This window comes from Schistocerca nitens, chromosome 1, assembly GCF_023898315.1.
Source record: "Schistocerca nitens isolate TAMUIC-IGC-003100 chromosome 1, iqSchNite1.1, whole genome shotgun sequence".
NCBI lineage: Eukaryota > Metazoa > Arthropoda > Insecta > Orthoptera > Acrididae > Schistocerca > Schistocerca nitens.
The window spans coordinates 1,203,129,185-1,203,156,414 of NC_064614.1; the positions used below are offsets into that span (position 1 = coordinate 1,203,129,185).

The window sequence follows — 27,230 nt, forward strand, 5'->3', positions numbered from 1 at the left end:
CAATGTTATTTGGCAGTCTACAAATTTTTTATTATAACAAATAATATAATATTCATAACTATTGACTAGTAAACGACCAAACGCATAAAGTGATACTGAAAATGTATACTTGTCCGTGATTCGAGAAATCCCTTGTGCCGGCCGCGGTGGTCTAGCGGTTCTAGGCGTTCAGTCCGGAACCGCGCGACTGCTACGGTCGCAGGTTCGAATCCTGCCTCGGGCATGGATGTGTGTGATGTCCTTAGGTTAGTTAGGTTTAAGTAGTTCTAAGTTCAAGGGGCTGACGACCACAGATGTTAAGTCACATAGTGCTCAGAGCCATTTGAAATCCCTTGTACCTGGATGGAGCCCGAAACTACTTGTTACCTGCAAGTTTTGACCGGCACAGACGGCTTTAGAAAGATGTACAATTAATCGTCGCTTTCGACATTACGAGTACAATTTGCAGGATGGTATTTCTCGTAAAAACATGGAAAACATAAAGTTAAACGGCACCAGCTGCATTGAATAAATGCTATGTTTCCGCATATGCAAGGTCTTTTGAGTTTTTCCGTGGATAAACAAACCTCGTTAACATTTTCAAAAACCTCTCTTTCAGCCGATAATTTCGAAGCAAACCGTGCATAGCGCAGTATTTCCTTAAATATCGGCGCTGATAATTAGTCACTCAGTATCGAGTGTATTTTAATAGCGTCTTCTCGAGATGAAATTTCTGGTTCTCTTTCGCTTAAATACGAACCATTTTGAAGACACGGACAAGCACACATTTTCAGTATCACTTTAGGCGTTTGGTCGTTTACTAGTCAATAGTTATGAATATTAATATTATGCGTGATAATAAAAATTTGTAGATTGCCAAGTAACATTGTGAATTTAATAAAATTTCATCCGATTACACGTATTTTTCCCATTATATCAATTGTAATATAAATAGTGAAGAAAATGACTGTGTTAGAAATAAAAAAAAACTGTCGAACGGGACTCGATCCAGCGATCCAGCAATTACGGGACTTGAACGCTAACCACTCTCTCTCTCTCTCTCGCTCTCTCTATCTCACTCTCTCTCGTTGTTGATCGTTGGGTTTGTTCGTTGTGAACGTCACATGACATCCGTTAAAGTTCGTCTGTTGATCCTTTCATTCAGTTTTTTCTTTTTTAATTTATTATTACAGAGGCCAGCCAGCTATCTGACCAAACACGCTGAGCTACCGTGCCGGCATACTCGGCTGCTGCCGCTTCGTGGTAAAAATGGCCACGCACAGGTTTATATTTGACGACTGAAATTATCTTGTGATTTTCTCAATAACGCGTGAGAAGTACGCGCTTCTGCTTACACATTTTGTTGTGCTCATGGAGTACTACGAGTGTACGAAGTTTACAGTAAATCTGCGTTCCAAACGTTGTGGTCTCCCTTGTCGGTCGTTAAGTGAAGGCCGTCGACCACTGCAATGTTCATGGTGAGAGATAATACCTGAAATGTGATATTCTCGGCACACTCTTGACACTGTGGATCGCGGAATATTGAATTCTCTAACGATTTCCGAAATAGAAAGTCCCATGCTTCTAGCTCCGACTACCATTCCGCGTTCAAAGTGTATTAATTGCCGTCGTGCGGTCATAATCACGTCGGAAACCTTTTCAGACGAAGCACCTTAGTACAAGCCCGCCCGGTTGGCCGTGCGGTCTAACGCACGACTTTCCGGGCGGAAAGGAGTGCCGGTCCCCGGCATGAATCCGCCCGGCGGATTTGTGTCGAGGTCCGGTGAGGTGGCCAGTCTGTAGATGGTTTTAGGTGGTTTTCCATCTGCCTCGGCAAATGCGGGCTGGTTCCCCTTATTCCGCCTCAGCTACACTATGTCGGCGATTGCTGCGCAAACAAGTTCTCCACGTACGCGTACACCACCATAACTCTACCACGCAAACATAGGGGTTACACTCGTCTGGTGTGAGACGTTCCCTGGGGGGGGGGGGGGGGGGGGGGGAGGGAACCGGAGGCCGAAGCGCACAATAACCCTGGGTTCGGTGTGGGGCGGGGGAGGGGTGGACTACGATAGTCGTCGTGGTGTTGCGGACCACTGCGGCTGCGTTGGGGTCGGAGCCTCTCCGTCGTTTCTAGGTCCCCGGTTAACATAACATAGCCTTAGTAGAAACAACAACTACGCCAATGCACACGATATTACCGCCATGTGTATACCATATGTATGTATCGCTATCACGCGCCTTCACTCATCTCATTGTACAGCGCTGATTCAGCTCATCCATGACTGTTTACAGCGGCTCCAACTCCGCGGCAAGGAGGTGATCTTTTGCTGGGTACCTGGCCACGTTGGGATACAGGGTAACGACATGGCTGATAAAGCTGCCAAGGAATCATGTTGGGATGGTGCTGTCGATCAATGTCCCATCCTGTTGCATGCCATTATTTCATTTTCTGACAGATGCATCATGCGTCAGTGGGAGACTGAATGGTTGCAGGTGTCGGACAACAAGCTGTGGTCACTTAAACCGACCACAATAGTTCGGCGGACTTCGTGTCAGCCTCGCCGCTGGAAAGTTGTTTTGCTTACCAGACTGCACGTCGAGCATAGCCCTTTCACACGTGGCTTCCTCCTCCAGGGGGAGGATCCACCTTTCTGTGAAGTTTGTGGCGTGCCGCTTTCAGTTCAGCATATTGTGGCTACGTGAGTCCTGTATACTGATAATAGGGCAGATCAGTGTGTATGAGTATGTATCAGATAACAATATGTCTGGCATATGTATGGCAAGATCAATGTGTATGAGTATGTATCAGATAACAATATGTCTGATACATACTCATACACATTGATCTTGCCAAAAGCCGGGAAGCGATTCTTCTTGGTGTTTTAGCTCACTGGGGCACTCTGGGATGCTCTCTGGGTCATTCTGGGATGTTCTCTGGGGCACTCTGGGATGCTCCCTGGGGCACTGTCTTATTATTTCTGTTTATATATTCATGTTTACAATTCTTTTTATAGTTAAAAATTTATTCTTTATTTTATTGATCAGTTTAAAGTTGCGAAGCATCCTTATCTATCTCGAGAGATTTTTTTTTTTTTAAAGACTAGTTCTCGTTTCACTTAAAATTCTTATCTTTTACATCTATTATTTAATTGTTTATTGATTATAATGTATCTATGGGTTGCAGGGGTTCCGACCCCTGGGGAGGTGGGCGGGTATTCATGCATGGCTGTGTTCATTTAGCCGCTGCAGCTACGTTACCACGTAGGGGAGGTACACGAGGCGCTGGAGGGGAAGTTGGTGGGGGGAGCGCGCGAGTGCATCGTAAGCCAGCTTTGTACCAGTACTTAGTGGCTGGTGCGCTGTTGCAGCCGAACGGGCGGCTATACGAGAGCTTCTCGGTGTTCTGCCCGGCGGACCGCCTGGAGGAGCTGTCGCTGCTGGAGGAGGAGGACACGCTGCTGGACTGGTCGCAGCCGCTCTATCTCAACTTCACGCACAGCGACATCGTCGACCGTCTGGAGGCCTTCTACAGAGACATCGGCACCGTCGAGAAGGTCCACGGCGACCTCTACGTGTACGAGCCGCCCGCCACCGCAGACGCCGCCCCCAACGAACCCATCGAAGAGTGAGTTTACACCTCCTCTCCGTTCCCTGCTCTCTGGGAATCTCCTCAATTTCTGTGACACTACGAGGGTCACTCCAAAAGAAATGCACACTATTTTTGTATAAATACAGTTTTCATTCTGCATGTGTGAAGGTTTTACAGCGTGTAGATTCACCCTTCCCGCTTGTTTTGAAACTCACTGTGCCCGTGAGTGGCGCCGTCACGGCATGTCTTCAAGATGGCTGCTACACTCGACGTTCGTCAGAAGCAACGTGCTGTCATAGAATTCCTGTGCAGTGAAAACAAGACAGTGGGAAACATCCACAAAAGGTTGAAAAAGCTGTATGGAGATGCTGCTGTCGACCTCAGTACAGTTAGTCGGTGGGCAACCAGGTTACGTGATGAAAGCGGGCACGGCAATATTGAGGATTGGCCTCCCAGCGGCAGGTCTTGTACTGCACACACTCCAGACAATGTGCAGAGAGTTAACGACTTGGTGACTGCTGATAGATGCATCACAGTGAATAAATTGTCACGCTACGCTGGGATAGGGGAAGTAAGTGTTTGCAGAATACTTAAAGTGTTGGCGTTAAAAAAGTTGTGCCAGGTGGATTCCGAGGATGTTGACAGCGGCTCACAAAGAAACAAGAAAAACGCTATGCAGCGAACTTTTGGAACAGTACAAGAATGGTGGAGATCAATTTCTTGGAAGAATTGTGACACGTGATGAAACGTGGCTCCATCATTTTTCACCAGAGACGAAGAGGCAATCAATGGAGTGGCATCATACAAATTCACCCAAGGGAAAAAAAATCAAAACCACACCTTCTGCTGGAAAAGTTATGGCTACGGTGTTTCTCGATTCCGAAGGACTCTTGCTTGTGGACATCATCCCAAGTGGAACCACCATAAATTCTGATGCATATCTGACGACACTGAAAACACTTCAAGCTCGACTGAGTCGTCTTCGACCACATCGGCAAAAGCAGGATGTTTTGCTGTTGCACGACAATGCAGGGCCACATGTCAGTCAAAAAACCATGGAAGTGATCACAAAACTTGGATGGACAACACTGAAACACCCGCCTTACAATCCTGACCTGGCTCCATGTGACTATCATCTCTTTGGGAAACTGAAAGACTCTCTTCGTGAAACAAGGTTTGAAGATGATGACTCCCTTGTGCACGCTGCCAAACAGTGGCTCCAAAAGGTTGGTCCAGAATTTTGCCGTGCAGGTATACAGGCGCTGGTTCCAATATGGCGTAAGGCAGTTGAGAGGGATGGAAATAATGTGGAGAAATGAAAATATTGTTCCTAAAGGATGTAACTACACACTGTCAAACTTTCAAACATGTAGAATAAAAGATGGATTTTTTAAAAATAGTGTGCATTTCTTTTGGAGTGACTCTTGTACATATGACGTGGTACAGCACTGTTGTACAATCTTTATTCACACTGCTGGCCATTAAAACTGTAGCACCAGGAAAGATAGCACAATAAAAATTTAACTTATCTTGCGTGTAGCAGAAAGAATTCATTATAATACATGGTCCAATCCCATTAATGTGACCACTTCCTATGTTCGACATCAACGTGCAATAACCAATCACAGATGGTAGGTGGCAGTACTGGCAATGAAGAATATGCTAAGCGAATTGGAGGGGTGCAGAAAACAGTGCAGTCGTTATCCTAATGCGGGAAAGGAGTTCGACGCCCAAATGGGCATGATCATTCGCATTCGCGCTAAAGATAAAAACATTCCCGACATGTCTAAGTTTCATAACAGCGCACACCGCTCCAGAGTGAAAATCTCATTCATGTCTAAGTTTGTAAACAGTTCTCATGCCACCGTAGTTAATGTATACTGTCACGGCAAAATGGGGCTATCCAAAACCGCCATCGAGGCAACCGTGCTCCACAATGGGTCATAGATGACAGAAGTGGATGATGACTGTGATTATGTGTACGGGCGAGAAGACGTGCAAGTGTTGAGCAACTGACAGCCCAGATGAATCGGCGAGCTAAGTGTCTCCTCAGCGACTGCTCAGCGAACATTGCTGAGTATGGGTCTTTGCAGCAGGCACATGGTTTATGCACCCATGCTGACTGCTGTTCATCAGCAATGAAGGCTGGAATTTGTGCGCCATTACCTTAACTGCAGGTCCACTGAGTGGAGAATCACGTTTTATGTTCTTCAGTGTGAAACCAAATACCCCACAAAAATCGTCAGAAGGGTCAAGGCTGGAGGAGGAAGCGTTACGTTCGGAGAAATGTTTTGTGGCATTCTGTGGATGATTTCGTCGTTCTATAAGGCACAGTGGATTAACACAATTCTGCATCTATTCTTGGTGACCATGTCCATGCTTATATGCAGTTGTTTTTCCTCATCACGATGGCACCTACCAGCAGAACAGTGCAATGTGTTACACAACTCGCAGTGCACACGTGTGATTTGTAGACTATCAGGATGAATTTACTGTACTCCATTGTCCACCAGACTTACTTGCTTTCAGCAAGAACCTTGGCCTCCTTTGTCACATGCCTCCATTCTTCTCTGTCCATCGCGATTCTAGTCCAGTTCCTGACTCCTATTACTTTGAAATCCTCTTCCATATCTTCAGGCCACATTTTCCTGGGTGTTCATCTTCTCCTTCTCCCTTCAGGTTTTCCTATAAACTCTTCCTTAACACTTTGAGTTTCTTGCATTCTCCGTACATGTCCGGCACATCTTATTCTTCCTTGCTTGATTTTCGCCAGACTCCTCGGATTTAAAACCAATCGAAAATCTGTAGGACCACTTCGATCGGGCTGAACGCAACACGAATCCTCAACGGGTAAACATATCGCAGTTGGCCATGCACTGGACTCGGCACAACCCCACACCCAAGTGTCTACCTTCCAGAACCTCACTGACTTTCGTCCTGCATGTCTCACACTGCAAAAGGTTGTTATTCCACCATTTGTCAGGTGATCACATTAAGGGGAGCCGGAACGATCCATCTCCTCCATGTTAATTTTAGCAAATAGAAGGAACATTTTTTCTAAACCCATTAAACGTATTGCTCTGAAATTTGTACTACATTTTCAGTGAATATTTCTCTATAAAGTTATAATGCCATGTTAAGAAGTACTTATTGGTTTTCGTTTTACAATTTTTTTAAACATATGCTTATTTTTTTCTCTAAAATTTTGCTCTTTTTTTCTATAGCTCTTGAATTTTACATTTTTTTTGTAATTTGTTACAAAAATGAAGGAAAAGAAGTAAACAATATTGTATATAAATTTCATTGATATTCTGTTAGCAGTTTTTGAGAAAATGTTCCTCAGAGATGAAAATTTTAAAGTTATGGGAAATGGCTTCCAAAGTTTTTTAATACATTCCTGCCCCATATGATGGATTATCAGCATCCTCTTCTTTTTCCAGTGTTAGTTTCCTTTTCACTGGTCTTTTCTTCCCTTTTGCTGCATGTTGTAGGCTTTTGTCTCTTCTTCCTGCACCTCTAAGTCTATTCATCAATTAGGCGCATTGTGGAAATGGTGTTGTGTCCTGGTTGGAAACCTAAACGTATCAGCACATCATATTTGATAATGTTTCCTTCACTGTATGTTGCCACTGCATCATACTCTCCAAAATGCAATGTTTTTATCTGTATCAACAATCTTTTGGGAATCCTGATCCAACATTCGGGAGGACAACGGTTCAATCCCGTGTCCAGCCATCCTGATTTAGGTTTTCCATGATTTCCCTAAATCTCTCTAGGCAAATGCCGGGATGGTTCCTTTGAAAGGGCATGGCCGACTTCCTTGTCCCTCCCGAATCCGATGACCTCGCTGTTTGATCTCTTCCCCAAAACAACCCAACCAACCCCAACCCTCACCCAGATCCAAATTAAATTGTTTACACTTTTATTTGGATTTTGTGTTTTCCCATGTAAATAATTTTCCAATAAACTCGGCTGTGATAAATCTCTGAATATGGGCTTAATTACATCAATTACAGCATTTGGCAAACTGTTTTTATGGGCATATTCCTTTCCTGATTGGTACTTACACCACGAAACATCACCTGTGGGGCACAGTGCATGTTGTGGGTGCTCATTTGTTGATGCAGTATAAAAAATAATGCCCATACTGCACTCCTCATATGCTCAATGCTTCTTCTATTTTGCCTAATTGTACACCCATAATACCCCTGCAATCTATCAATTGCTTCATCTGTCAATCTTCCTCTTCCTCCAAAGGTCTTATCATCACTAAGCTTCTTGGATCCTAATGTCTGCTTTAGTTTGTACAAGCGAGCCCCCATTCGCTTCTGCACATGTCCAATGCACTCCTGTTTTTTAATGTGAATTTCATTGGCATAAGGTTTGAGTTCCTCTACAGTTTTATATCCCTTAGAATCACCTTCTCCTAGATAGTTAGTGTATCGTACATTATACCATTCCTAGGAAAAATTGCTTTCACTCCCTCTACTTCCATCGCTCCACTCGTGCCATGAAAATTTGCTTCAAAACTTTCACTGTGTTCGTCCTTGGTATTGCCCTCGCATCTACAATGTTTTTAGAGAATAGCAACATCAATTACTTTGCAACTATCTCCACTGGTAGCTGTCACAACTCCATTAGAGATTTATGACCTCTACATTGCCATGATCCATCTAAAGCAAAGTTACATCTCTACAATTCCCATTAGCTGTCACAGCTTCTACAACTCTTTCTTCATTGTTGCTTGAGCAATATCTTCAGCAGAAGATCCCACCAATTCATTATAAAATCCAAACTTGGTTGATGGTTTTGACAAGTTCATAATTCCACATAACATTGTTCCTACAGCACTGCCCTTACCAATTCAACGCAAGCCATACACTAGCCTAACATTTACATCATACACCTTCTTTCCACTATTACCACTACGAGGAATACTGTTAGAATTAGAAAACGAAACTTGTGCAGCATATTTGTTACACTTCAACAACATTTTACATGCCAAACCAATGTGTGAAGTTATTTTCAATTCCAGTCCTCTTTCTTTGCAAACTTCGCATAATACGTTATGTTTCAAAATATTAGAGAGCAAGGAAATGTTAATTATTTCATTCACATCATTACTGCCACTTTTATAGTTTTCAAATTTTTCTTTGCTGTCACCAAGTTTCTTGCTGGAAGAAGTTCTATCACATTCATTTGGAGTAGTCGGGGAAGCAGTATGAGCAGCATCTCCCTTCGAAACAACAAAAGATTTCTTCTTACACTCATTGTGCCTTTTCTTAAACACTCGATTGCTGAAACGAGGCATATTGATATCCACAAACCAAATACGTAAAACAGATACGAGCAAAATTCGTCAAATACGCAAAACTGAACAGCTAAACAACACAAAGCAAATTCCACAAGTCAACACACACAGTACAGCGTTTATGTTTACCGATATGAACAGTCACTTGTCATAGAGATAAAGCCATACAACGTTGGAAAACAAAATAGTCTATTTCCGCAAAGATACCCTGCTTGCAGCCACCGAGCGGCGCCGTCAGAGGTGACACACCAAGTCGCTACAACCGTTTACGTGGCGCGTCAACTTTGCAGCGATAAAAAGCACGCTTAGAATTCACTTAGAAGGGTGAAACTTGAGTTGTTTTATTCAGAAAACTCCAAATAATTTTATAATGAAAAAAATCAAAAAACATTAGTTTTGTCATTTTCATCATTCCGGCTCCCCTTAAAGTGACTGGGCAGTGTATTTGGGGTACGTTCAAAATTTAGCACGTAGCATTGACAACTCTGCCAGCAATCTTAGCTCTAAACTGGCTGGGCATTGAGTGCAGATGAGCTTGGATTGCAGATGCGAATACGATATTCTATATTGCTTGAACTCTGTGCCATATAGTTCATTAGTCGTGGGGACTGCCGAGTCGTCCGTCAGTAAGCTATGACATGCTTTCAGTGGATCAGAGGTCAGGAGAAAATGTTGGACAGAGAAATAGTCGATCACTCCCTGTAGCGAACTACATCAGGATGGCAAGGGCAAGGTTTGGTTTTACGTTAGGGTGATATGAGGCACACCACCAGCAATAGCACATCAGAAATGGAACGGCTGCTGGCCTGTTACCAGCTACGCACGACATGCCATCATGCCAGGTGCCGGGACCATATAACAACGGCGAATGCAGTCTGGCACGTTCGACCTCCTCAGGGCTCCAAATATGGATACGTGCATTGTTTTGCTGTATACACAACCAACAGTATCTTGATTAAACAATATGGTCCCACTCCTGTATCCAATGTTGTTGAGTACACCACCATCGGTCCACAGCAGTGATTGTCGCGCCAACAGTACATGGCACTACAGATATCGTTGCAAGTTCCGTGTGGATATTTGTCTTCCTGCAAACGAGCCCACTACCTGACTGAAAGTGACGTAGTTGTACTATCGTGCTCAGCCGAGTGAACAGTAGTGCTCTCCTCTCGGGCGCTAATCGTGTGGGTCTGTTGAGATCCTCATGACGTTGAGTGTGGCCTTCCTCAAAATACCAATTTCATATTATCATGAGAATCGTGCTATCTTGAGAAATGTAAGCAGCAATATCTCGCAAAGATAAACTGGAATCTCAGTAGGCAACAATTCTGCTGCTGTCGAAATCCGACAATCGCTGATAGACACTTCTCTTTTTACACGAGGGCTAACACGGACTTCTCACAAACAACCGCAGTCGTGGTAGGCTACAATCCGATCTTTATCAAAGTCGGAAACGTGATGGTACGCATTCTCCTCCTTACACGAGGCATCACAACAACGTTTCACCAGGCAACGCCGGTCAACTGCTGTTTGTGTATGAGAAATCGGTTGGAAACTTTCCTCATGTCAGCACGTTGTAGGTGTCGCCACCGGCGCCAACCTTGCGTGAAGGCTATGAAAAGCTAATCATTTGCATATCACAGCATCTTCTTCCTGTCGGTTAAATTTCGCGTCTGTGGCACGTTATCTTCTTGGTGTAGCAATTTTAATGGCCAGTAGTGTATCAGAAGAGTTACCATCACAGTTGTGTCTTGAGAATGTCTATATTATCTCACACGACTAGTTTAGGCAGCACATTACCGCCATCCTTAGACCACGCTACCGCCAAAAGAATATTAGTGTGGAGTCTGTTACTAGTACGCTTCGTCTAGCTTTCCTCAGGAGTCTCTACTCGATAAGGTGTTGAGGACTCCACAGTAAATGTGCACAAAGAATTCTAATACTCTTCTGGCTACAAAAAATAAAAAAAATTAGAGACGACTGTGCAAAACGTTTTGAACGTCTTTTGTATGTATAAAAAGAAACATGTATTACAGGCCACTGGAGATGCTTCATAAATGAAAAGAAACGAAAAGCGTATAGTAAGAAACAAACTGCCTCCACTTAGTCGCTTAGACAGAACACACCCCCCTCTACTGAAAAACTCTCAGATGCAACAAGGAAAAGAACTGTTTTTTATGGGTACATGCTGAGAATGAATTCAAACAGACAAACCAAAAAATGTTTTAGCTACTTCCGCAGAAAAAAAAATATTTTAGTGAAATGTAGAATCACAGAAAATATGCTCACAGAAAGAAATAGTCAAAGACAAGAAAGAGCGATTCCAAGTCAAAATGAAAACTAAACGAACGGACCAGATCTGGGAAGAGAAAAGGAAAGCAATATCAGAAAGAAAGATACAGTACTGGGCTAATAGAAATGCACAGAAGATTAGAAAGCGATTGATCTAATGCACTCCAGAGTCGAGTGAAACACAGGAGGAGGAAGAAGAAGAATAAGAGGAAGAAGAAGTTAGTTATAGTGGGATTTAGTGAAATGCGGTAGCAGGAAGAATAGAACTTTACTTTTTATCAGGTGACTACAAGGCTATAAGCGCATCACGTAGAGAGAATGCAGGAGTAGGCTTGATAACGAATAAGAAAATAGAAGTGGAGGTAAGCTACTACGAACAGCATAGTGAACGCAGAATCATAGCCAAGATAGACATAAAGTAAATCCAACTAACTTCACGGATGAAGAGATTGAAACAATATATGATGAGATAAAAGAAATTACCCAGATAGTTCAGGAAGACGAAAATTTAATTGGGATGGCGGACTGGAATTCGATAGCAGGAAAAGGAAGGAAGGAAAAGGAGGAGAACGTGGGCTGGGTGAAAGTTATGAAAGGAGAATTCACTTGGTAGAACTTTGCATAGAGCATAGTTTAGTTATTGCGAACACTTTAAGAATCATGAAAGGAAGTTGCTTACGAGGAAGGGACCTGAAGCCACCGTAAGTTTTCAGGCTGAGTATGTAACGGAAAGACAAAGGCTTCGAAACCAAAAATTTAACTGCAAAACATTTCCGCGGGTAGATGTTGTCTCTGACCATAGTTTATTTGTTACTAACTGTAAATTAAAATAGAAGAAACTGCAGAAAGTACGGAATTAAGGAGATGGGACCTGGAGCATTAGGCAGCGACTGCCTGAAACATTGAAAATAAATATAATAGAGGACGAATGGGTAGCTTTGAAAGATGAAATTGTGAAGGTAACAGGGATGAAACAGGTAAAAAGCCAATCAACTGAACCAAGTAAAAGGGAATACAGACTTCCAAAGAACTAAACTGAGATAAAGTGCAGAATGGCTAAGCGGAAATGGCTAGAGGACGAATTTATGACTGCAAAAGAGTGCCTGACTGGGGGAAAGATGCTGCCTCTATTGAAAATAAAATGACATTTGGGGAAATGAGAAGCTTCGGTATGCATATCAAGAGCTCAGCCGGCAAGCCACTACTGAGCAAAGAAGGGAAAACTGGAAGACGGAAGGAATGTGTAGAACAGCTGTACAAGGGTAGTGAACTTCCGCAGAATATTATAGAACAAGAAAAAAAGAAGATGAATATGAGGTGAGAGATTTGCCCTCTGTGAGAAGAATTTGACAGAGCACTGAGAGACCTGTATGTAAAGGAGGTCATTGCAGTAGACGACATTCCGTCAGAGTATTGACAAGGGAAATTCTCCATCGCTTCCCTCTCAGATTTAGTGGTAAGATAGCCGTGTGGCTAGCCCGTCAAAAACTGAACACAGGAAGATGCTGTACTGTACTGTGAAAAAAATCAAAATAGACACGGTGAACGGTTCAAGAAGAAACAGTGCAATAAAGAGAAGACTGAAAAGTCAATGTCGTCGTGGGTACGTTGTTTGGTACTAGACTGCCTAGCGGGCGAGCCGTCTTCAAAACTCTCTCGTATCATTTACATTTTTTTTACACAACATTATGAACAGCCCGTCAGGTCGTTGAAATGTTTGTTCTCTTTCCGCCTAGTCGAGGCAGTTGTACTATATAGTGGTTACATAATGCGAGTAACTTACCGTCGCAAGCAAATGTGATGAATACTGAGAGCAGGCGAGATTCCATATAGCAGAAATGAAACAAATAAACGGGTGTGAACTATGTAACTACAAATGAATTAAAGAGTCAAGACTTCCAAAACGGAACACAACTTCAAAAACATATGTTTTGACAGAGAATAGATAAACTGTATGATTGTGAAATTTTTGGATTCATTTGTTGCAGCTTATGTGACAACTACATTTACATGGATACCTGCAAATCACATTTAAGTGCCTGGCAGAGGGTTTATCGAACCACCTTCACAACTCTCCATTATTCCAATCTCGTATAGCGCGCGGAAAGAATGAACACCTACTTCTTTCTGTACGAGCTCTGATTTCCCTTATTTTATCTTGGTGATCGTTCCTCCCTATGTAGGTCGCTGTCAACAAAATATTTTCGCATTCAGAGGAGAAAGTTGGTGATTGGAATTTCGTGAGAAGATTCCGTCGCAACGAAAAACGCCTATCTTTTAATGATGTCCAGCCCAAATCCTGTATCATTTCTGTGACACTCTCTCCCATGTTTCGCGACAATACAAAACGTGCTGCCTTTCTTTGAACTTTTTCGATGTACTCCGTCAGTCCTATCTGGTAAGGATCCCACACCGCGCAGCAGTATTCTAAAAGAGAACGGTCAAGCGTAGTGTAGGCGGTCTGCTTAGTAGGTCTGTTACATTTTCTAAGTGTCCTGCCAATAAAACGCAGTCTTTGGTTAGCCTTCCCCACAACATATTCTATGTATTCCTTCCAACTGAAGTTGTTCGTATTTGTAATACCTAGGTATTTAGTTGAATTTGCGGGTTTTCGATTAGACTGATTTATCGTGTAACCGAAGTTTAACGAGTTCCTTTTAGCATTCATGTGGATGACCTCACACTATTCGTTATTCAGGGTCAACTTCCACTTTTCGCACCATTCAGATATCTTTTCTAAATCGTTTTGTTTGTTTTGATCTTGTGATGACTTTATTAGTCGATAAACGACAGCGTCATCTGCAAAAAATCGAAGGCGGCTGCTCAGATTGCTTGCCAAATCGTTTATATAGATAAGGAACAACAATGGGCCTATAACACTACCTTCGGGAACGCCAGAAATCACTTCTGTTTCACTCGATGACTTTCCGTCAATTATTACGAAGTGTGATCTCTCTGACAGAAAATCACAAATCAAGTGACATAACTGAGACGATATTCCATAAGCACGCAATTTCACTACGAGCCGCTTGTGTGGTGCAGTGTCAAAAGCCTTCCGGAAATCCAGAAATACGGAATCGATCTGAAATCCCTTGTCAATAGCACTCAACACTTCATGTGAATAAAGAGCCAGTTGTGTTTCACTGGAACGATGTTGTCTAAACCCATGTTGACTGTGTGTCAATAGACCGTTTTCTTCGAGGTTTTCTTTGATGTTTTCATCATTTCCTTGGTAGTCATCACATTCACCTCAAAATGGTTCAAATGGCTCTGCGCACTATGGGACTTAACATCTGAGGTCATCAGTCCTCTAGACTTAGAACTACTTAAACCTAACTAACCTAAGGACATCACACACATCGAAGCCCCAAGCAGGATTCGAACCTGCGACCCTAGTAGCAGCGCGGTTCCGGACTGAAGCGCTTAGAACCTCTCGGTCAACCGCAGGTGGCGCATTCACATCCATATGAACACCTATATTGGGCAAAGAGGCGTATCTCACCCATTTACCAGTCGTACAAACTATGTGCTTCGATAAGAGATTCCTATCATGTGACACACATACTGTCATTAATGACGAGTATGACACACAGACGTGTTTTCCGGTGGAGGATTCGGTTGACTTGTCGCCTTGTCATCAAACGCTTCATGTTCCCATTCGAAAGCCACTTTCTTTCGGCTGCTGAAAGAGCAGTTGTGCCGAATCAACTGTCATTATAGATTCCTACCTTACACCTCGCTGTTGCAGACGGACGTTACACACGACACAGACACAAATTTGAATAAAGCGAACAGCGGGGCGGAGGGAGGGGGGGGGGGTGGAATATTGGCATAAAGCAAGTTTGAACACAGCCCAGTCGCTGGGCACTCCAACACCGTAACCACTTAACCTCCACGCCATTTTCCTTTCTGGCTGCTCTATACTGCACTTCTTGTTCTTGGACCGTTCACTGTTATATTTTGCTTTTTTTTTTCATAGTCCACTATACCTTCTTCCTGTTTCCATGGTTGGTCAGTGTTCAGTTTCTGATGGGCTGTCCGTTGGCCCCTCTTATCACTAAACCTGAGGAAGGCGCAATGTGGAGTTTCCTTTGTGAGAACCTTGGGAAAGCCACACATAACGAAACTGCTTCACCTGGTGCAAGATAAATTATGCATGGGAAATACCCTCAGATTCAAGGAAGACTGTAATAATCCTAATAGCAAAGAGGTGATGTGCTGATAGATATGAATGTTACGGGACAGTCAGTTTTGTAAGTCACAGTTGCAAAATATTGATACGAATTATTTACAGAAGAATGGAAGAAAATGGTAGAGTCCGACTTCGGAGAAGATCGGTTTGGGTTCTGGAGAAATGTAGGAAGACATAAGCAGTGTCAACCCTATAACTTAGAAGATAGGTTAAAAAAGGTAAACCTATGTTTATAATATTATTAGATTTAGAGAAAGCTTTTGAAAATTGCGACTGGACTACGCTGTTTGAAATTCTGAAAGCAGTAGGGATGAGATGCTGGGAGCAAAGGGTTATTTACAAATTGCACAGAAAATAGACTGCAGTTTTAAAGGTTAAAAGGACGTAAAACGGAAGCATCAGTTGAGAAGGGAGTGAGACGGGGTTGTAACCTAACCCCAATTTTATGCAATGTACACATTTAGCAAGCAGTAAAAGAACCCACGGAGAAATTTGGTAAAGGAATTGAAGTTCGGGGAGAAGGCACAAAAACTGTTCAGTCTGCAGATGACATTGTAATTTTCTAATGACAACAAAGAGCATGGAAGACCATTTGAATGGAGTGGGTAATATCTTGAAAATCGTTAAAGATGAACATTAACAAAATGGAAACAAAGGCAATGAAATGTAGTCGAATCAAATCAGACGGCGTCGAGGGAATCAGATTAGGAAATGAGACATCAATAAAAGTAGTAGATTGCTGAAGTACAGAGGATATAAAATGCAGACTGACAAAGTAATGAAAGTCTTGCTAAAAAAAGATGAATTTGTTAACATCAAAGATAAATTTGAATTAAATTACAAAAACATAGTTACAAAGCTAAAAAAGAAAATAAATATCAAAACAAAAACAGAAAACATAAACATAGACAACAAAACAACAGAACCAAACACAGACAAAAACACTCAATACCATACGATGGGGCATAAACTTAGCATGCACTACGGACAATTCTGTCTGGAAACACACCCTGAAACTGGCAAAAGACATAGACTTATACCAGAAAGCAAATGTACATTAATTCCAGTACAACACTTGTGATGGCAGTTACGTAGAGCACACTGAGAGAACTTTGAACAGATACAAATTACACTAGAGAGCCTGAAAGTATGGAACAAAGCATTCGAAATTTGCAGAACACCAAAAAGAACGCGATCACAAGCCAGCGTTTAGAGAAGACATGCAAATAATTACACTAAACGATCAAGAAACATGCTCTAACCCTGCAAGGAAATTACCACATACAAAGATACCAAAGCAGAAAATAAAACATTGTTGAATGATCAAGTGTACACAATGAAGAACTCATTTTTTCCATTAATAGATTAATAGTAAAGTAACATTTCAACAATTGATTATTATCGCAATAGTACTACCCAATGCACTTCCCTTCACTTTTTGATAGACTTCTTCACAAAACTAAACGAAAACTCAAATCAGCTGAGCAACACAACTTTCCGCCACTCTCTGACAGCTGTAACATTTACATACATTTTTTTGCAATTCGCCCCTCCCCCCCCTCCCCACACACATACATACACATACGCATACACATAAAATATCTAAAGAGAATAGGAATGAAAAGACGTTAGTTTTCAGCATATACTTCGTTATGTTGGCAACATGTTCGTAAACAAACCAAATAGGAAGAAACACAAAGTGAAGACAGTAGTTATGACTTTAAGCCACAGTTTCCGGTAAAATATCTACATTTACTGACAGAAGGATAATAGTGCTCCACAACAATTAGCGTAGAGAACATTAAAACTGTGGAACGTGAAAATGTGCTTTTGTTTGGTAAGTGAAGTTGTAGTGCGACCTCCAGCATATGACCAGATGAGAGGAAACGCATATGCCAACCAAAGACTCGAATAAATGTAAGCTATCACCTATTTACATAAAAAAACATAAGACGTGAACTGTTTTATGATCTACAGATTTCGCATATCAAAACGAAACTGTATCATTCTATGTTCCACTGAAGATGTCTTAAAGAAAATGATGAACGTCGTCTGGAACAAATAAAATGGGCATTGCAGCAATAAGAAGACGTGTTTTTGTTTACAGAACGAGTATGTGGACGATAAACATTTCAGACAGTGACTAGAAGCTTTTGAAATGTAGCGCTGCTGAATAGTACTGCAGGTTAGATGAGCAGATCGAATAATTAATGAGATGGTACTGAAATGACTGGCGGCAAAAGAAATTCATGACACAACTTGAATGAAAGAAGGGATCGGTTGATAGGACACACAGAGAACAGTTAAGGAATAGTCCAAATGTGAAAGGAGGGAGGTTTTGTGTGTGTGTGTGTGTGTGTGTGTGTGTGTGTGTGTGTGTGTGTGTGTGTGTGGTGGGGGGGGGGGGGTACTGCCAAGGGAGAGCAGGGCTTGAATGCAATAAGCAGGTGGATGTAGACACTTCTAGCAGGTGGATGTAGACACTTCTAAGGGTAGAACAGCATGGAGAGATGCATCAAACCAGTCTTCGGACAGAACTACAGTAGCATGGATACGATAATATGTTCCGATTAAAGCTGCCAGCTCTGGTACCACTCTGGGCACGCCCTCCGTCCGCGACTCGTCCACCAACTCACGTGGCGCCGCAGGACAGATATGGTTACTCCTCGAGTCTCACCGTCATTGTTACTGCATATCATCAAGCCGAGTATCGCTCTAGGCTAATTTCGTACCGTTGTACCAAATACACAAAATTTCGTTTTTAAAATCTCTTTGTAAAGGGAAGCAAACTGACGTTTTCGGTTGGCACAGCGCATCACGTGGAACGCATAATATTTATTTGGACGGAATTCGCCTTCAAGCTATCACCACCTAACTCAACACCACTTTCTCACTATTACCCAGTGTGGTGTCCAGCCCTCCTTCTCCACCGACGACCAGCTCCTTAACCTTACCCATCTCCTCTCCCTCCATCTTACACTCCTGGAAATTGAAATAAGAACACCGTGAATTCATTGTCCCAGGAAGGGGAAACTTTATTGACACATTCCTGGGGCAGATACATCACATGATCACACTGACAGAACCACAGGCACATAGACACAGGCAACAGAGCATGCACAATGTCGGCACTAGTACAGTGTATATCCACCTTTCGCAGCAATGCAGGCTGCTGTTCTCCCATGGAGACGATCGTAGAGATGCTGGATGTAGTCCTGTGGAACGGCTTGCCATGCCATTTCCACCTGGCGCCTCAGTTGGACCAGCGTTCGTGCTGGACGTGCAGACCGCGTGAGACGACGCTTCATCCAGTCCCAAACATGCTCAATGGGGGACAGATCCGGAGATCTTGCTGGCCAGGGTAGTTGACTTACACCTTCTAGAGCACGTTGGGTGGCACGGGATACATGCGGACGTGCATTGTCCTGTTGGAACAGCAAGTTCCCTTGCCGGTCTAGGAATGTTAGAACGATGGGTTCGATGACGGTTTGGATGTACCGTGCACTATTCAGTGTCCCCTCGACGATCACCAGTGGTGTACGGCCAGTGTAGGAGATCGCTCCCCACACCATGATGCCGGGCGTTGGCCCTGTGTGCCTCGGTCGTATGCAGTCCTGATTGTGGCGCTCACCTGCACGGCGCCAAACACGCATACGACCATTATTGGCACCAAGGCAGAAGCGACTCTCATCGCTGAAGACGACACGTCTCCATTCGTCCCTCCATTCACGCCTATCGCGACACCACTGGAGGCGGGCTGCACGATGTTGGGGCGTGAGCGGAAGACGGCCTGACGGTGTGCGGGACCGTAGCCCAGCTTCATGGAGACGGTTGCGAATGGTCCTCGCCGATACCCCAGGAGCAACAGTGTCCCTAATTTGCTGGGAAGTGGTGGTGCGGTCCCCTACGGCACTGCGTAGGATCCTACGGTCTTGGCGTGCATCCGTGCGTCGCTGCGGTCCGGTCCCAGGTCGACGGGCACGTGCACCTTCCGCCGACCACTGGCGACAACATCGATGTAGTGTGGAGACCTCACGCCCCACGTGTTGAGCAATTCGGCGGTACGTCCACCCGGCCTCCCGCATGCCCACTATACGCCCTCGCTCAAAGTCCGTCAACTGCACATACGGTTCACGTCCACGCTGTCGCGGCATGCTACCAGTGTTAAAGACTGCGATGGAGCTCCGTATGCCACGGCAAACTGGCTGACACTGACGGCGGCGTTGCACAAATGCTGCGCAGCTAGCGCCATTCGACGGCCAACACCGCGGTTCCTGGTGTGTCCGCTGTGCCGTACGTGTGATCATTGCTTGTACAGCACTCTCGCAGTGTCCGGAGCAAGTATGGTGGGTCTGACACACCGGTGTCAATGTGTTCTTTTTTCCATTTCCAGGAGTGTAAATCTCGTTGCTGTGCTATTTTTGTTTCCCTTGACCTCCTGAACGCCTTTGACTTCGTATGGATTTTGGGCTCCTCCTCAAGCTCCAGACATATGTCCTTCCTATCAGCTTCATCCGTCTCATTACCTCCATCCTCTCCCACCATCCTTCCTTATGTCGCTATTTGTAACACCAACTCCCATACCTTCTACCCTACTGCACATGTGCCCCAGGCTCCACCCTTTCCCCTCTCCTATATCTCCTGTATGCTGATATGCCCAAACCACCACCACCCATCCATCTTCAGTATGCTGATGACACTGCTTTCCTTTCCCCCTACCCTGCCCTTCAACAGTGCCTAGGCTTCCTCCAAACCTAAGTAAACCATTTTACTGATTCCTGCAACCAGTGGCTCCTTCGGATCAATCCTTCCAAAACACAGGCAATAATTTTGGGATGTGCCACCCTCTCCTTCTAGCTCCATGATTTTTATGTCACCATCTATTACTGTCCTATCCAACTTAATCCCAGATTGATGTACCTTTGCCTCACCCTTGACCATCACCTCACCTGGACTCCTTATCTGCTTACCATCCAATGTAAAGCCCACAATAGACTCTGCCTCCTGAAACTCCTCTCCAGCTGAACATGAGGATTGCATCCTTCCACCATCCTTCATACCTACAAATTCATGATCTGTCCCATCCTCTGTTATTCCAGTGTCACCTGGATCTCTGCCCCTCCTAAATTCTATAAATCTCTCCAAATCCTTGAATGCCATGCACTTTGCCTCCCTCTCCCTATCTGTCTCCTGTCCCCCACTAGGATTCTCTATGATCTCATCCCTTTCCCACATTCCTCCATTTCCTTCATCACATCCGTATCCTCTACAGCAACTGAGCCTCGATCCCGCTCACCCGCTGGTGTCTCCTTTCCTCTCTACTCTCCACCTGCTGCCACACTTCTCCACACCCTCCATCTGCTCTCCCAAAGAAACTTCCAACGTCTCCGCATCCCAAATGATGTGCTTCACTCCGATATTTATCGTTCCTTACAACTCTGACCCTCCTCTTCCTCTCCCCACCTCCCTGTGGCACCCTCTCCTTCCTCTCCCCCTCTGCTATTTTCTCCATCATACCCCCTTGTCCTTCTCAGTTCTCCTTTCCCAGTCCTTGCGCTCCTTGCTGGGCTGCTCCCTCCCCGTCTCCTGCCCCTTGGTGTGCTTTTGAAATTCTCCTTACATGTACATAGGACATTTTAAGAGTGCCAGATAGACACGTTTACATCTATATACTATAATTGAATTCTGTGATTTACTTTTTTTGTAAATGATGAAAGTCTATAAGTGGTGAATGCAGCTTGCCGCTAACTCGGTGTAATATGTTGTCTGTACAGAAGTGTATCTGTCGCCTTTATCGCTCTTTCACTCTCACACAGAAATGTTCTTTATCTGTATACAGTTTAAACTATATTAATTACTTGAAATCAGCCTAGTAGAATCTCTGGTGGAGCCCTTCGTCTTAATATTCAGCGGCTGGCTTGCTAGAAAAGATCTTTGCATTGGTTATTATTATTAAGCGCTGCATTCAGTTGGGAAAATCGATCGTTTGAACCATTCGTTCAGTTTACGATAGATCTAAAATTTCAGATGTTGACGAAGCCTTTTTGGACGATTTCTAAACTCAGAGATTGCAGGCTCTCTTCGTCACAGCTGAAACTTCCCAATTAATTACAGGGCCCAGACAATCATCAATGATTCAGACAGAGAACTCATTCGTCATTCACTCTAGAATAAAATGTTCACAAACCTTATTTCTGAGGCAAAATTATATTAATTCATTTCCATACATATTCCGTTTGGTGTTGGTTCCAAGTCTCTTGCAATTAGTTTGTATAGGTTTATCTTTCTCTTTACTATCGCGCTAACGGCACAAACTGTCCTCTTTCCTCTCCCGCTTTAGCGCGAAGAAGAATAAATAAAACTCTTTTAGCAATCCTATAATCTTCAAACGAATACTTCCGAAGCTGTTCCTCTCTCTCCCTATAACTACAATAACCATGGAGCATACCTCTCCGTACCTCTGTTGTTCCAAGGAATAAACGTACTAGAAAAATACCTTGGCGTCGACGAGCTGTCGGCGCACATATTACTAGGAAATCTGATCAGATACTTTACAAACGTAAATAAATGTGGATGATTTGATTGACCATTATTAATGATTGCGTGATAGAGGGTAATTTTCCAGTGGGTAGATTACAATGCCCCTCGCAGCGAGCGAAGTTTGTGAGCTCAATTTTGATTTACCGAACACACTTCGCGAGCTATCTATTAGCGTGGATAACCCGGAAGTGATGATTGTCAGTCCTCCGACTGAAAAAGAATATTATGTTTGAGACAGACGAAGAAAAGAAATGTTGAAGACAGAAGAAATGAAGAGACAGGTACCGCGGCTGTATTGCTTTTACGTGCATCTAGGTGTTATGTTTGCTGTGCACAACTAAGGAAGATGATCTTTTATGAACTGATGTCAGGGTCTACCCATTCGGGAACTTTCTTAAGCAGGGAAACCTTGGAAAACCTCTTAAGCTTAGACCCCCAGCCTACGGTACATAGAAGATAGGAAAGCCTATAGAAGAACAAAAATTAATTTTGACATTCATCTCTAAAGGAAAGACAGGGATCAATTTGTATCGCAATTTGGAGAAGAGTGGTTTGTGCCTCTAGCAAAAAAAAAAAACGTTTTACAATAAATAACGTGAATTCGCGTTTTACAATCTTGCTTCTAGTACAATATCTTGCGGTGCTAAACTCCCCCGGGTCTTGCATGTCCCCGACGTCCACATTTGTAGTCGGTCTTCTACGCGGCCCACTCTGTAGTTGATCTTCTACGCGGCCCACAATGGGAAGATTAGAAGGAACGGGGATACTCGAATTCACATGCAACATTCATTCCAAAAGAATTAGCAATGACCAAAAGGGAAACTCTTCCTGTAAGAGAACTGATTAGGTTGCACCGTCCAAGATTCTCCTTTTTGAAAGCAAAATCCTTATGGCTTCATGGATCCTTTTTGTTACGACATACTTCACGGAATTCAATGATTACTTATTGATGTTGCCAAAAGCATCATCCGATTTTCTCGTTTGAGTACTCCTTTTTACTTTGCCTCCCCACTTGTGTTTATAAGTCCAAAAGTTTTCACAGATTTTCTATCACTGATTTGTTCTTCGTAATTTAAAGGATTCATGTAACTTACTATAGATTTTGGATTCAAATCATCGAATAATGGAAAGTGTAGTTCATTTTATACCAAGACATCATCCATATTTCCTTGATAAGTCATATAATTTAGCTATACTCAAAACCTTTTATTTTAAATACGTATATTTTTACGTTTGAGCGCTGAAATGTAAAAGTTATTAGCATTGAGAAATGCGGATTCACCTCTTTCATTTACTCTCTGATTCATACGGTGTTCATCCATGCTCATATTTGGAAATGGATTTTTCACAAAAAAACTCTCAAACGAACACAAACCATTAAATTACTACTGAATCTATGAATATTTACTTTCTTTAATCATTCATTAATAAATTAAAAACTCTTAACTTCTAATTATAACACCTATTCCTTTTAAAGTGCAACATCAATCAGTTTATTCACGCGTTTGGTGCGAGTCTCTTACAAAGCATCTCTGTATCGTCTATATCGATTTTAATTCTCGCGCCGACGTCAACTGTTTTGCGCGGGAAATTATCTTTGAAGCGCTAACCGTCACTCACAATTCACTACCACAACACATTCCTTCACACGTTTACACATCTAAGCGTTCACATGAGATTATATATGAATATTCACTCGGAACCTCTTTAGATTATTCAGCGTCATTTGCGTGAAAAATTTCATTTTCTTGAAGTTCAGTCAGATCCTTAATCATTCCTGATGACATTAGCAATGCTAAAGTCTTATATTCACCCCAACACAGGTGAAGCCTATCTCCACTATCTTCTTTACAACACTCGATAATAATAGTTAGTCACTATTTCTATACTCTATGTTACTGATTAACTATTTCAATTTAAAGGTTTCTATCACTACACACAGAGTTTATGGTTATGTTTTTTACGAGCGTTCATTTCTGTCACTCGGAACACCATTACTCACTATCTTCTAATCTTCATTATACTTGTTTTTTAGTCGTTATGAGAAAATGATCCTTTTATTTTGTTCGATCCCGGGTATGCTATGTCACGACCAACAATGGGGAGCAGTATGGGCTTGTGGAGGGTTCGATCAAACCCCATTTCAACATGCGATCTATTTCTTTTTGGACTTGAGCCTTTAGCCTCCAGGGAACAGGATAGAAAGTTCTACAGTATGTTTCATGCGGCTTAACGTAGAGATGGCATATGTATCCCTTAATAACTCCTGGCCTCTCATCAAACACGTTTTCATACGCTAATAATAATTCTTTGAGCTGCTTCTTCTGATCTTCAATAATGCAGTCGGATTCATTTAATTTCTCATACACTAATTGACCGAAATCCCCTTTGACTTGGACCTCATTATTTACGTGCTGTTTAGAATTCTGTGCAGTCCTGATTACTTGCACGCTGATCCCACTATCATATTTTCTGGTAAGGCTTTCCTTTTTCAACAAGTCCAACTCAATTTCTTGTTTATTTACATTTAACAAAATTTTTCCTGTTTTAAAATCTATTCTGCATCCGTATTGACGTAGGCTGTCGACTCCGATAATGCAGTCCACCACCAAATTTTTCACAACAAGGAATGTGCTTAATATTGCTACATTTCCTACTTCTACACTAAGTAGTGACTGCACTTTTACATTAGCCGATCTGGCCCCAACGGCGCCTATTATTCTACAATTTTGAACTGGAAAAATTGGTACTCGTCTTATATTTCTGATCTTGTTGAATAGAGCCTCCGAAATAACATTCGTGGTTGCAGCTGTGTCTAAAACCGCCGTTATAGGTACAGTCTCCAAAATGACTTGCACTTCGGCTACTGCCACCTGTTCCTTATCCTCATCTTTAGGTTCTAAGTCCTCGGTCAATTCATCTGCCAGTAATCGTCCATCATTGTACGTTAGCATTGGTACACATATCCTGTTGCCCCTCAACCTATTATTGACCGCTTCTCCGGGGCACGAGTGGGTCCTTACTAGTTTGTTGGATTTTGATTCGCCTGGTGGTTGACATCATCCGTCACTTCGATAATCACCGGTTGATTCGTAGATGTCCGTCCCCACTGATTTTGGCTATTTGAGTTTATTCCCCCCGGTTGGTTCCACTTTCTATTACCGTTATTGTTCCATGCTTGCGGTCTGAAATTCCTTTCGTTCCCCCATACGGGATTGTATCGTTTCCCATTCCTGTTGTTCCTTGGATAGCCCCTCGCAAGACTATTGCCGGTATTATTGTTGATATTTTGAGGGGTTTCTCCACTATTTATCGATCTCTGTGCGTTCCCTTGCCTACCATTTGGCGGAGGTTCTATCTCCCTATATTGGAATCTATTGTTGCGGGCTTTCTGGTTGTTCTCTTCTATAATGTCTATATGATCTAACGTCGTGAGGAACGACTCCAAGTCTTTATCATTGCCGTAAATTAATTGATTCCGTATACTAGTTGGTAGTCTTGCCTTAAGTATGTTTATTATATCTGGCAAAGGCATAGGTCTGTCCCAATATCTAGTTTTATTTATATATTTCTCAAAATACTTCCTAAGGCTTCCTTTCGAAAAAGAGAAAGGCTCTGGATAGAGCACCTCCTGCCTTAGGCGTTCCTATACCCCTTCTGACCAGAATTTTGCTAAAAACGCTTTCTCAAAATCGTCATAGGTCGGGCAAACAGACGTCATGTCCGAGGCCCAGATCGACCCCGAACCTTGTATATACCCAGTAACGAAACTGATCTTCTGCCACTCCGACCAATTTCTGGGTAGCACTCCTCTAAAACTCCTGATAAAAACTAATCGGATGGACCCCGCTTTTGTCAGTGTTAAAAATCTGAAATTGCCGATGCTTTATCATTTTTTCTTCGGCATGGCACAGGCTTTCGTAATCTCCGTCCGATAAAACTTCGCGCGAACAACTAGCTCGTGGCAATTTAATATTCGAGTTACACAAGTCGGTATCGTGTGCGAATGTGCAGTAACTGGCTCTATAGTCGCTGGCAACTTCTGCTGCTGGCCGGTATTCACTTGTTCTGAGCCTTGTTGTGAAACGCGTATCGACTCTGCTATCGTTTGTTTCCATTGCTCAAAATCTGCACCTAACTGCTGTCGCACTTCCTCAAGTCCTTTCGCAAACAAATTCTCTTCCTGTTTGCCGCATAGACTCTGGAATGCTGCTTTAACATTTTGCTCAACGTTTTCACACATTAGCCTTTTGTTTTCTAATGTGATTTCGGATAGTTTACCCGTTAATACATTAATTTGGTGGTCTATAACGTCCTGACGTTCTGTCAGATGTTCCACACTTTCCTTTAAGTTCGTCTGCGTACGTGCCAATTCAGGAAGTTGCGCAATTGCACATGACATGGCATCTTGCTTCTGTACTAATTGCGGAACCATTTCCACCTGTTCCCGTACGGTGTCTATCTTAATAGCCACATACTCCTTCATTTCTACACGTACGCGGTGAGTAGATTCCTCACATTGAGCCTTAACCAATTCTATTTGTGCAGTTAATTTTCGTTCCGTCTCTTCGGCCTGATCTTTAAGTTCCTTTGTCTTCGCCTCTATCCGCTGCTCTAATTCGGAAAAACTGTCGTGTAACTGCTGCTTAATCTCAGCTTTCAGATTTTCCTGCCCCTCATTAACTGAGGCGAACTTCGCGTTAATGTCGATTTTCAGATTTTCTTGCCCTTCAGTAACTGAGGCTAATTTCGTATTCAAATCATTTTGCCCCTCAGTAACTGAGGCTAACTTCGAATTCAAATCATTTTGCCCCTCGGTAACTGAAGCTAACTTCGAATTCAAATCATTTTGCCCCTCGGTAACTGAGGCTAATTTCGTATTCATATTATTCATGGTCTCAGTTAACATTTGCATCTGCCTCATGATAATGACCAATGGATCTAATCCATGTTGCGTACCTGCTGTTACATCTCCAGCCGTGTCTACAGGGCGTTCTATTACGCTATCTGTAGCGATCGGTTCTACGTCTACTTCCTCAATACTAGCAAGCTTTAATACAAAATTATAGATCTGGCCGTTTTTCTGCGCCCAGCGTGCTGCTTTTCTTTGAAGATCCAACTAATTCGCCTGCGAGTATCTCTTCTCTTTTCCAAGTTAAGTTGTCTCGTCGTAGTTCACATGAAACAGAGAACAAAATTATTTTAACAACGTCCAAAAACGTGTCCTGTCACGGATTGGCCATTATAATTGAATTCTGTGATTTACTTTTTTTGTAAATGATGAAAGTCTATAAGTGGTGAATGCAGCTTGCCGCTAACTCGGT

General features: G+C 42.9%; 1 protein-coding gene across 1 annotated transcript in view; it reads left to right on the forward strand.

The window, feature by feature from the left end:
* Window positions 1–27,230, forward strand: part of LOC126239558 (uncharacterized) — a 608,509-nt gene that overhangs the window by 524,937 nt on the left and 56,342 nt on the right. The window contains exon 4 of the mRNA XM_049947868.1: window positions 3,351–3,607. Coding sequence (XP_049803825.1) covers window positions 3,351–3,607 — 257 coding nt within the window. The remainder of the gene's footprint in view (window positions 1–3,350; window positions 3,608–27,230) is intronic.